Here is a 13,564-nt window from a genome sequence, read left to right on the forward strand (position 1 = left end):
GTTTTTCATCTTTTTGATGATAATCATTCTAACTGAAGAGAGATGATATCTTAATGTGGTTGTGGTTTGCATTTTCCTGATGGCTAGTGATTATAAACATTTTTCATATCATTGACCATGGATATTTCTTCTTTTGAAAATATCTATTGTATCATTTTTTTTATCTTTAAATCAGATTATTGGTATTTTTGGGTTTTATGTGGGCTCTCTCTTGCCCAGCAATGAGGTTCACGGAACAGTGTAGAGAAGAGTGTGGCTATGGAGTCGCTAATCAAGACCTCCTAAAACCAAGCAGGAAGCAGGTCTGATTTTATTGTGCAGTTACCTTGTATATATACTCAGGCAGTAGCTAAGCAGATTACAGGCAGCCACCAATGCAATATCTGCTAACTGCCCTTGCAGCAACCAATTGAGTAGTGGGCCATGAAGCAAGCACAGGGACTGAAACACATGGCTTCATGCCCAGGGCTGTGCCTATGGGGTAAGTGGCCTGCCACTCACACACCCTTAATGTATGCCATGTATGCAATACTCCGTGCACTTGTCCCCACAGCTTGTAATTTGTTTGAGTTCTTTATCACATAAAAACTTTGCCACATAAAAACTTTGCAAACAGTTTGTAAATAATTCTCCCACTCTGAAGCTTGTGTCTTTATACTTTTGATTTTTCCTGTTCATGTAAAGAAGCTTCTTAGTTTGATATTATCTTCTTAGTTTGATATTATGTTGGGTCTATTTTTAGTTTTGTTATCGTGCTTTTGGGGTACCATCAAAAATAATTGCCTATGTGATTGGCTTTAAATGTTGCCCCTTTATTGTCTTCTGATAGTTTCAAGGATTTAGTTATGACATTTAGGTCTTTGAAATATTTTGAGTTAAGTTTACTCTATGTTAAGGGATAAGAGTCTAGTTTCATTCTGCACGGGATATCCAGTTTTTACAATGCCTTTTATTTAAGAGGTAATTCTTTTTTTCAGTGTATGTTTTTTGTGCCTCTAGCCAAAGTGACTTATTAAAGACAGCAAGGGACATCTGACATGACAGATGTGAAGATGGGAAACTTGACAATTTCCTAGGGCCTTGTTGATAAAGGGCTGCTTTGGAAAACCAAGACAGGTTTGCTGCAGTATGCGCAGTAGCAGGGGATAGGCACCTGAAGTGACTGAGGACTGTATGGATGTGAGGATTTCAAAGGTCAAACTGAGAGGGATGCCTGACTATGTCTAATGTTTGTATAGGTGCTTTTGTCTGATCTTGCAGGGGGTGTGCTCTTCAAAGTAGGTTGTCAAATCATTTCTTAGGGCCATGGGAGGGTGTGCAGGGCTGCCAATCTATTCTTAGTGTTGGAATTGCTAGGATGCTTTAATCATTTGAAGTGATCACCTGGATGATGTAGTATCCCAGGAAGATGAACTATCAAGATAATAGTAGTGATCAAGATAATAGAGTGAGGCACAATTTTGGCTTAGTTTTCTCAGGGCAAGGGCGTGTTGTCATTCACTAGCTTCTCTTCAGTGATGGTAATCTCTTCACAGCCACATCTTCCTTGGTCCCAGCTTTCTTCCTTCAGATTAATTAGTCCATCACCATTAAATTCAGTCACATATTAAGTCTCAGGGCATGGACAGAATGTAGACAAGTTCTTCACAAGGATACAATACAAATGGCTTTTTGCCCAATTCCCCGTAGAATCCTTATTCCCTTTGGAAACCTCATGAGCACAGTCTTTATTGTCAACAGTCCAACATTCAACATTCTGGTCTTCCAAGCTCCCATCAGAATTATTTATTAAGCTATGATTAAGACATTTGAAGTCTTCCCGTCTTAAGTCTTCTAACTTTCTAAAGTCTATTCACAAAGGCTTTCATACCACCTGGTCAGGTTAGTCCCAGAAAAGATCCACTAGTCAGTACCAATTTCTGTGTTAGTCAGCTTTTTGTCACTGCGACCAAAATACCTGACAAGAACTACTTATATTACTGACTAGGAGAACTGGGTTTGTTGTCTGCATTCAGCAAAGAATTGAGGAACAGAGTAGGAGTTGAAGAAATAGCAAGAAAGAAGTAGGTTCTTTGCAAAAGTGACAGAGATGGACTTCTCCAAAGATTAGGGGCCCCAGAACTGGGAATCTGGTGGGGAAGTTTGGGCTCGTTCTTTTTATTATCTCTGGAATTTCCTCCTTTCCTTGTCTCCTCCTTTGTCCATGCTTTCCTCACCATTATTGATTGGTACCCCCTTCTGTCCATGCGTAGGTTTTAGTTTTTCTATTGGATTTTCCATTTAGAAGCACGTGTACAGAAGTGCCCGATTGGGTCCCCTGGTTATGTCCATGAGTACTTTTGCCAAGCAAGAAGTTGACCTCATCAGAAGACCCTCCATGTGTCTTTGTTCTGGCCCTTCCCACAATCTCTTCATTTGCCATCTTGCCCTGGCTGCCTAAGCCCTTCTTCATTTCCTTCACTTATAGTAGGAAAATTTGTTTTGGGCTCAGGGTATCAAAGGTTCAGTTCATGATTGGCATACTCCATCAAACAGATTACCTGGATGTATATATTAAAACCTACTTGTGATGATTGGCCCAGAAACATAAATAACAGGGTTAATTAATTAAAGTATTAAATATTAAGTTATAGAAAGAATATCTACATCTTTATTTAGAAAATCAATTTACCTTGAAATCAAATTGGCATCTGGCACCTCAGAACATACAACATAAGATAAGTTTTTGAGTCTATATTCTCAATAAACACAAGGCAAAATATTCTCCAGGGATTGTATATCTAGTTAATTTTTAATTTCCATGTACATGTAGAAAGAATCAAGAAAATTGAAAATTGTCATTATAACACCACAGTGATAACAGATATAAAAGAGATCCATAATTGTGCAAAATTTTATACAGATATAGGTTATTTGTATAGTTTACTATTATTTCTCTCAAATTTTTAAATTGTGTAAATGGTGTTAAAATAATTTCACAATTCTTTAAACTCATCCCTTCAAGAGATAAAACATAAGTACCCTCTTTGGAGTGAGACCTATATTTAGTGACTTTTTTCTAATGAAGGTCACACGGGAAGAAGAAAGCTGTTATTTATACAGTGCTGAAACCTCAGACCTCACCTTCACCAGCTGACCCAGGTTAACATTATTAGTAATAAGTCATTTTTATATCAAGAACCCCTTGATGTGATACAAAGAGAAAAGAATTTTAATCCTGTTTCATTCTTTCTCAGATTTCCTAGAACAAGTCTCATCATAAACAAAGACCAGACAAACCAAAACCTAAGGACACTGTACAGAACACCTCTTGTAAAGTCTCAAGTTTATAAATGAAAAAGAAAAAAAAAATCTCATTGACTGTTGGAAACTAAGCTGTGTTGACAGCAAGGTTCAAATTGAAACCCTGACTGGGGTCATGAAACAGAAAGAAGACCTTAATGTAAAAAATGCTGAAATCAATACGAAAGCCTATAATGTAATTAATAGTATTGCACCAATATTAATATCTTAATTTTGAAAAGGGTGTCAGGAATCTGTAAAATATTCACAATTTGGGAAATTGAATGAAGTATACAATGTACTCTCTGTACTACCCTTGTAAGTTATTATAAAACTAATGTCATCACTAATAATAAATAGAAAGATCAAATAAAATAAGAAGGGTGTGGGTAGTATATGTTCCTCAACTGAGAAAGAGCTAAAGTCAAGTCTCTTAATTGCCATATAATACTAGTGGTGGTCAAATAATTAACATCAGACAAAACAAAGTAGCATGACACATACAGTATTATAAATAATAAAAGTATTGACATGAGACAACTAAAATGAAAGTGCAAAACCATCCAAAACAGGAGAAGAAATAGTAAAAAGAAAACAAAAAGAATCATCAAAGTATATCAACAATAAATATAACACGATAAAGTGTTGTTGCTCCTTGCAACAAAGGTATGTGGGAGACGGGCAGGACCAGCCTGTCGTCTCCGAGGGGCTGAGGGAGAGGGCAAGTGTTGCAGCCCAATCCCCACCCAAGATTGGGAACAAACCACACTGAGCCAACTTTATTGTGTCAGGGACAAGGTTATATAGTGGTAGAAGGAGGGAATAAGAAGAGACAGTAGCAAGAACCAATAAGTGCTGAGAGCCACAGCTGAGTTGGAATGGCCCCTGGCATTTTGCCAATAGTATTGGTTGAGAGGCAAGCCATTAAGATGATGCTGGATTGATTCGGTTGTATATTAGACCTTTACTGTTCGCCTAGGCCTGCTATTTTGGAGTTCTTGTGCTACTTTGGAGTTCTTGTGGGGATTCCCGGAGAGTTCCCATTGGTTGGGGAAGTGTGGGAGGAGGGATTTCCGGGAGAAGGAGTGAAAGAAGGAAGACCAAAGGAAAAGAAGGGGGACAAGAGAAAACTGTCAAGATAAGGACAGAGAAAAGAAAAGAAGGGAAAAGGTGAGAAGAGAAGCTCTAAAGAAACCAACCAGTCACCAGTATCTAGCAAAATAAGGAAAAAATACCAAAAACATCCATTCTGAGATTTAATATAAAGTCCAGGATTAGGAAAACTTTCTGAAAATCTTTATAAGAGAAACCATGGAATGGAAAACATGCAATGAAGAATGTGGTCATGCTTACTTAAAAGACTATTTCAAATCTAAAACTCTGAACAATCTAGAATTCTTAATCATGTGTAAGGAAAGAATGCCAAAAAGGCAGTCCATATTTCTTAGCAAAGTAAGAGAACAAGGCATGAAGAGGAATATAGAGCTCAAAACCTGAGCAATAGACACAGGGAATCTTCAAAGGGAGGTCTCACAAAACAGTTAAGCACTGGGCCTAGGGAGTAGACTATCCGCACTGGAACAGAAGGATAGTGTGCACCAGGAAAAAAAAATCTTTGTGGTAAAAACGCAGTTGTTCAATGTGGTAATGTTTTTATGAAATATTCTTGACAGACACACAACAAATCCAGCTGAGCCAAAGGAGAAATAATGTATTTATTATTTTTAATATTAAGCATGAGAAACAAGCATTATAAATATCTTGTCCCTAATAAAAACTGGTTATCAAGTTATCCAAAATCACATTATCCTGTTAAAGATGAAGGAAACAGGAAGGTGTTAAATTAGTTAATCATTTCATTAATGTTAATTTTTCATAAACTAATTTGATAAATGTCTATAACTGGTTTTAAGAAATATGACTAAGAAATTGCTTGAAAATTTTTAGAAGGTGTTTGCATTTGAAATGTATGGATCACAGTGGGCTGGGGACTACAGATTTTGAGATGTACCTTTTAGGAAATGCTGTTTCAATAATTAGGATATGGACAAAAGTTTGAAAGAAATAAAATCAGCAAAGCAAGAGAACAAATTTGAAGCTATTCATACTGTTTGGGTGAGAAAGAATTGTGTGTGTATGCTATGGATGAGAGATTTGGCTTACTGAAGAACTATCTCAGATAAGAAGTTGACAGTTGTTTTGAAAGTTTGGTTTGAGGGGAGAGAAAAATGGAGGATTACTTTTAATTTCTGACTGGCCCAGTTGGTTGAAGGAAACTACCATTACAATAAAGAAGACAAGGGAGGCTCCCCATGTCAGGCATCCATTGCTCGCAAGTCCCAGAATTCAGTGGCCTTTGAGGATGTGGCTGTGAACTTTACAGAGGAGTAGTAGGCTCTGCTGGATCCTTCCCAAAAGAATGTCTACAGAAATGTGATGCAGGAAGTCATTAGCAACCTGGCTTCTATAGGAGACAAATGGGAAAATCTGAACACAATTCCTGGGAGAGATCTAAGGCACATTATATCTTACTCTGCAAACAAATCATATGAGAATGAGGAGAATGGAGGGAAGCCATATAAACTTAAACTGAACAGAACATCTTTAATTTCTTGTACAAGTGTTCAATGACAAGCATCAGTGCACACTATAAATGAACCTTATGAATGCCTGACATGTGGAAAAGAGTGCAGTTGTTCCATATATTTTCAAAAATATTAACAATCTCATACTGGAGAGATAGCCTATAGATGTTTCCACATTTTAATGTGGAAAAGTCTTCATTCGTTCTTCTTGCCTTCAAAGATATAAACTAATCCATACTGGAGATAAGCCTTATGAATGTAAACAATGTGGGAAAGCCTTCAGTTGTTCCTCTCACCTTCAAAGACATAAACAAACTCATACTGGAGAGAAGCCCTACAAATGTAAACAATGTGAGAAAGCCTTTTTTATTGGATTTCCCATAAACAACATGAACAATTTCATACTGGAGAGAAGTCCTATGAATGTAAACAGTGTGGGAAAGCTTTGTCTATTTCAGTCCCCTTCAAACACATGAATGAACTCATACTTGAAAGAAGCCCTATGAATATAAGCAATTTGGTAAAGTCTTATCTTCAAAGACTTAAACAAAGTCATTCTGTAGAGAAGCCCTATTAATGTAAATTAATTGGGAAAAGCCTTCACTACTTTCTCTTACATTTAAATACACAAAGAAAATACTTGAAAAAAGCCCTAGGAATGTAAACAATGTGAAAAGTCTTTGCTAGATCCAGTCAGTTTCATTCACATGAACCGAACTCATAAAGGAAAGAAGCCCTATGGATGTAGATAATGGGGGAAAGCTTTCTATAGATCTGCTCACCTTCATAGACATGAAAGACCTCATTCTTCAGAAAAAACCCTATGAATGTAAACAATGTGGGAAAGCCTTCAGTAGTTCCTCTTACCTTTATGTACATGAATGATTTCATAATGAGGAGAAGACTTATAAATGCAAACAATGTGGGAAAGCCTTTACTAGTTCCTCTTACCTTCACATACATGAACAATTTTATATAGGAGAAAAGCCTTGTAAATAGTGTGGGAAGGCCTGCTTATCTTCATATACATGAATTAGCTCATACTAGAGAAAAACCTTTCTAATGTAAGCAGTGTGGGAAATCCTTTACTACATCTAGTCACTTTTATTCACTTGAAGGAACTCATGTTGCTGAGATGCCCTGAGAATGTAAGCAATGTGAGAAAGCCTTTGCTTCATACAGTAACATTTTAAAACATCAAACAACTTATACAGGAAAAAATTCCTACTAAAGAAAAAAATGTGAAATGATCAAAAAAAAAAAAAAGACATGGGAGGAACAAAATATGAGGGAAATTCAATAGTTGTATTTTAATATGTCTTTGGAACATTCAAGTTACCTTGTAAAGTAGGCAGCTGGATATATGAATCCAGAGATTAGGTGAACTAACACAGCTGGAGATATACATTCTGGATCATCTTAGTAGAATATTAAAAGCCATGAAATGGAATAAATTACATTCCATGCATGTATGACTGTTTAAAATGAACCCCACTGTTATGTAGAACTATATTATACCAATAAAAGCATTAAACATAGTCACACAGAAATAAAGAAAAGAGAAAATTTACATGTCTTATATGTATCTTCTGGATCCTTAATAGCAATGTATTAGAAGCAAGAGAGTCTTCCCCAATCATATCTTGTTATTTTGTAGTTTGTTATGTGTTCTTTTAAAGTGTCAATCTTCCCTGATAAAAGTGAATGCAGTGGTATTGTCTGGTTTTTGCTTTGCAAATAGGATGGAAACAAACTTTCTGTGTATATATGCACAAGTGATTGTATTGGAATACACACTCAAATGAGGCATGAGAATCAGTAAGGAAAGAATTAGTTAATAAATGCTTCTGGAACTAATTGCTAGTCCAAAATCAAATCGTAATTCTTACTTCACAACATCTTAAATTAATCCTGCTTCAATGTCATGTATTAAAACTCAAGCTACGAATAGATAAAAATGCAAACTTGTTGATAAAAATCTTTGAAGGCACAGCTGAGATCTTATAAGTTTTAACACAAATAGAAAAGATAAATATATATTTAGCTGACCCAAGACCAATGAGCAATCTTTTTCTCCTTGCTGAATTTTGATGCCCTTCTTGTTTTACATGAGCATTTACTTTGCATAATCTGACTTGTTACATTGACTTGATCTGTGTATTCATTCTTGATTTAAAACCAGAATGTTTTAATTGTTATAGATTGACCATATATTTTAGTATATAATGCATCACTATTTGTTTATTATGTTCCAGAAATATCTAGATTTTAAGAAGTAAAATAAAATTTGAATTATTAACCAGATTTCTAAAAGAATCCTTTTGTTCTTATCTGAATTAAAATAATTGGTGGATTATTTTTGGAGGAACTGGCCGAATAAAGTAACAACTTCAACTTATGCCATATACTAAATTAATTCAAAGTTCAATCAATTAAACATGCAAAATTTTAAACTATCAAAAATATACAGAAGGAAAATAAGGAGGAGATGGAACAAAAAAGAAAACAGAAAAAAATATTGGTTAACAATAGACTTTGAAGAAAAAATTAGACAAGAAAGTATGAAAGATATCACATGAGTAAATATCATAAACATGAGTACTTTAAATGAAAATATTTATGGGTTTTAAACATTACAAAAATTTGTAAAAATCTCAACACAGAAAGAAATTATTTGCCACAAAGATTTGTAAAAATTTAGAATGTTTTCTCTGAACTTGGTGATATTAATAACTTTTAAAAACATAAGGTAGAGAAAAATGAATAAACAATTCATAGGGGTAAAAATGTCTAATAAACATATTATTTGGGTACCTATTACTATTAGTTAATGTCAAAAATAAAACAGAATCCTCATTAAAATGTTTTAAAGTTTTTTACTAACTGATTGGTGTGTAAATGGTATGTTGCTTTATATTGCAAAATGTATAACATGATTGATACCTTTAGGGATGAAAACAATCTTAATTATACTCAGGTTAAACTAGATCTTATCTAATTTGCTATAATTCACTATTAATTATTTAATAAAATATTCATGTTTATTTCTTCTCATTCCATTCTTTTTTCATTCTTGGAAACATCTAAATAAAACTTCATTACTTTAAGTATAGACTACTACAATTAGTTTATAATTTCTAATTAGTACCTCTGTACTAGCTACAAGTGTCTGCAATGCCATTTTTCTGAAAACCAAAAACAATCATCTCACCTGTTGCCCTTGAAAGTGTAAATGTTTCAAACACTGCATAGAATAGAAAGAAACTTTCTTCCATTAACTGGATAATATTAATCAAAGGAGATTCTTTTTCTCTTTAAATATTTAATTTTTATGCTATTTTGATTTTTTAAGACTTGTAACAATAAAATGACATAATTACATGAGACGAGTAAGTAATAACAGTGACCACTGAATTTCCCTTGATTTACTCAGATTGTTTAATATGGATTAAAAATTGTCAAACAATAAAGAAATTCTATCATATAGCCTTTAATAAATATAATCTACTGGCTTAAAGATATTTCATGTAAAATAGTATTTCCCTTTTCTATGTTCATTATTTATGAGAACATTTTAATAAATAAAAATTAATTAGCTATAGGGGATGGGGATGAAGTTTGTTTACGAATGTTATAAGACTGCAGAATATTTTTTAGTACATTTTTCACCTCCTTATTTCTCAGACTATATATAAAAGGGTTTAATAAGGGAATTACGATAGTGTAAAAGATTGCCACCGGTATATCTTTATCCCCTTCTTCAAAAGGCCGAATATACATGAGGAGACAAATGTAGAATATTGAGACTGAGAAAAAGTGGGATGCACAAGTAGAAAATGCTCTACCTCTCCCTTCTTTGGATTTCATTTTGAAAATTGCAATAATGATGCAAAAATAAGAGATCAAAACAGTGGAAATGGTAAAGATTTGAATTGGCATTGAAAAAATATATATCATTAGTTCATTAATAAAAGGATCAGTACAAGATAGTCTATAGAGTGGAAGGATATCACAGAAAAAGTGATCAACTTGATGAGACCTGCAGAAAGTTAGCCCTAATAGAAGACCTACATGAATCATAGAATGCAGATTACTAGCTATGAAGGTTCCTATAGTCATCTGAATGCAGAGTTTCTTTGACATTAGAGAGTGGTACTGGAGTGGACTGCATATGGCTACATAGCGGTCATAGGCCATTGCTGCCAGAAGAAAGCAGTCTGCAGTCTCAGCAAGACAGAGAAAATAGAATTGTGCCATGCATTCATAGAGGGAAATCTTTCTGTCCTCAGAAAAGAAGTTCTGTAACATCTTGGGAGTGATGGCACAGGAACAGCAGGAATCCATGAGAGCCAGGTTGCCCAGGAAGATGTACATGGGTGTGTGGAGACGGCGCTCCATGTAAATCAAGGCCACCAACCCTAGATTCCCCACCATGGTGACCAGATAGATGGCAGAGAACACCACAAACAGAAGGACCTTTATGTCTGGGTGATCTGTAAACCCCATGAGAATAAATCCAGTCATTATGGAGTGATTTGCCTTCGGCATTCCTGACTTCTGTGCTGTGATAGAAATCATAAAGAAACTTGGGTAAGATTTGCAGGTAAATGGATGGAGTTAGAGAAGATAATGCTAAGTGAAGTTAGCCAATCCCTGAAAAACAAATGTCGAATGTTTTCTGTGATATAAGGAAGTTGATTCACAGTGGGATAGGGAGGCCGAGCATGGAAGGAATAGAAAAACTCTAGATAAGACAGAGGAAGAGAGGAGAATGGAGGGCATGGAGTTAGAAATGAATTTTCTAACTTCATGCCCCCTCCCTTCCCCTCTCATCCTTCTGTCCTATCAGACAGATTTCTAATGGTGGAATGTGATAGACATTATTATCCAAAGTACATGTATGAAGACACAAATTGGTGTGCGTATACCTTGTATACAACCAGAGATATGAAAAATTGTGCTCTGTATGTGTAATAAGAATTGTAATACATTTTGCTGTCCTATATAAATAAAAAATTAATTTAAAAAAGATTATAAGCAGAATGTGTTTAATTTAGCAGCTCCAACTACTATATGTATCAAGAGGAAGCACCTTTTCTTCCAATCACCCTACATTGTGTCCTGATCAGTAGCATACTCACACCATGACCAGTCTTTTGAGACAATACACAATCATTGATTGTGTACATAGGAATTGTCTTAAAATATCTTTGTGAAGTCCTATTGTGGAAAAATGTTTCTACATGAATTATCAAATCCCCATGTATAAATTAAAGGTCAACATATAATTTTCCATTTTCCAAATTAAAAGGTATTTTCTTATGGTAACTTTCTCTAAAGAAAGATGAATACACTGTTATGTATTTCTTTACATATTGTCATATATTTATATATGACATACTTTATTTATATACTATCATGCATTTATCTTTCTCTAGAGGAAGTTGTCATAAGAAATTTATCTTTTAATTTAGGAAATAGCAAATTATATATTGACCTTTAATTTATACATGGGGATTTGATAATTCATGTAAAAACAAAAAAAAATTTAAAAAAATAAAATTATTTTTCTTTACTGTCAAGTATAACTAAAAAGAATCAATAAAATAAAAAAGAAAGAAAAAAGTCCTAAATATTATGCTATGGTAAGTATGAATTTAAAATTAAATTGATCTTTTGAAAATTTGAATGGCTAAATGTCTGTTTTAAACTGCAGAATTGGGCTGGGGATGTGGCTCAAGCTGTAGCATGCCCACCTGGCTTGCATGGGGCACGGGGTTCGATCCTCAGCACCACATAAAAATAAAATAAAGATGTTGTGTCCACCGAACACTAAAAAAAAAAAAATTCTCTCTCTTTCTCTCTCTCTCTCTCTCTCCCTAATTAAAAAAAAAACTGCAGAATCACAGTGAATTTAAAAAATACAGTCTCTATATTGGCAATATTTCCTAGACAACGTCACTAAGAAATATATTAAAGAAAGAATGATTTATTGATTGATTGATTTTTGCTACTGGGGATTGAACCCAGGGATGCCTAACCACTGAGCCATATCACAGCCCGTTTTGTATTTTATTTTTGAGACAAGGTCTTGCTAAGTTGCTTAGGGCCTCACTTAGTAGCTGAGGCTAGGTTCAAACTTGCAATATTCCTCCCTCAGCCACTGAAACCACTGGGATTACAGGCATGTACCACCATGCCCAGAAAATCTATTTAAATTTTAAAAGGGAAAAATATAAAATGTAAGTTAAAAATCATTTTTTATTCATTATAACATATTTAGAATCTTGTTCCTATCTTGGAGGACAGATTTCTGAAGGAGTTATTACTCTTACTTATCAATTTGTCCTAAAGCTTTCTCTCTCTAGTTTTAAAGTGTTCGATATGCATATTTAACATTATGAGACTTGTTGAAAAAGTCTCCAAAGTGTGCATAATATTCTTCATGTTATATACCTGACTTGCACCATTTCAAACATCTCTAGAAACTAAAGCCTTCATTTTCATTGCATCCCATGAATATTTCATGTTTAATTACACTTGCAAACTCATTTATTTACTCCTGATCTGCCACACATTTATGTTAAGGATCATCCAAATTTATTATATATTTATTTTATAGTTTGTTGATTATAATATTACAGTGTTTCAAGTACAGAAGCATTCATGTTTTAAAGAAATGTCATAATCATCTTTTTTCCAGAAATTGCTGCTTTTGGATTTAGCATCCTTCAGATAGACATTTTTGGAGAGATCCTACAATAGTTATTAAAGTATGGTGTTCACAAAACACATTTTGACTAATATTTCGTTGTTTCTTATTATTTTCTATGCTGAATTTTATGTGCTGTTTTTCTATTTACTCACACAATATGGTGAAGTTTTTTTTTTAAGTTTTATTAGTAATGGCTTATAATCAAACAAATAAAATTAATTCTACATTATTTCTTAGGCCTATAAACACTTTAAAAATATTACTCAGAATTACAATATTTTAAAAATTATTTATAAAATTATAAAAATGCTGCTTTTAATTAATATTTTAGTAACACCTAATGGTAAATCAACTGAAAATGACTATGTGGAATTCAAAAAAGGGTTTATATTTCAATCAATTACATTTTTATTTAGAAGACATTTTATCAAAATGCAAATGAAGGGGCTAGGGTTGTGGCTCAGCAGAAGGGTGTTGCCAAGCATGTGCCAGGCCTGGGTTTGCTCCTCAGCACCACATAAAAATAAATAAAGTAAAGGTATTGTGTCCAACTACAACTAAAAAATAAATAAAAAATGTAAGTGAAAATGCATTTTTCTTCATCAATGAAAAATATAATCATTCACTGAATTATGAATCATATTTAGTATATAGCCCAGAATTATTTTACAGAGTTGCTGGCATACTTACCTTTATATTTGCTGATGAAACTATGATACCTTTGAACTCAGAGTTGACAAAATGATCCTTTACTAAGTTTCATTATTTCTTTCCATAGGTCTTCAATTCAAAGAGAGAGAAAAATAAATAGATAATAAAATGGACAAAATCTGAAAACATTTAAAAAATACTGAAGAGTTTTACAGAAATGTGTATTTCTCCTCATTTATAATATAAATAAGTTAGAAATCCATCCTCCTATTCTGAGTTTATTGAAATATTCTATTCAAGCTCATTGAATATATATATATATATCTGTCTC

The 13,564-nt window shown here is 33.8% G+C and overlaps 1 protein-coding gene across 1 annotated transcript; it reads right to left on the minus strand.

Annotated features, from left to right (window-relative positions):
• Positions 1-9,455: 9,455 nt before the first annotated feature.
• LOC107136076 (olfactory receptor Olfr180-like) lies at positions 9,456-10,415 on the minus strand. The gene has a single exon (XM_015478294.1). The coding sequence runs from the start codon at positions 10,413-10,415 to the stop codon at positions 9,456-9,458; it is 960 nt and encodes a 319-aa protein (XP_015333780.1).
• Positions 10,416-13,564: the final 3,149 nt, after the last annotated feature.

This window comes from Marmota marmota, unplaced genomic scaffold (assembly GCF_001458135.2).
Source record: "Marmota marmota marmota unplaced genomic scaffold, marMar, whole genome shotgun sequence".
NCBI lineage: Eukaryota > Metazoa > Chordata > Mammalia > Rodentia > Sciuridae > Marmota > Marmota marmota.

Coding starts and splice junctions, on each gene's coding strand:
- LOC107136076 (XM_015478294.1), bottom strand. CDS start 10,415: ATGCCGAAGGCAAATCACTCCATAATGACTGGATTTATTCTCATGGGG.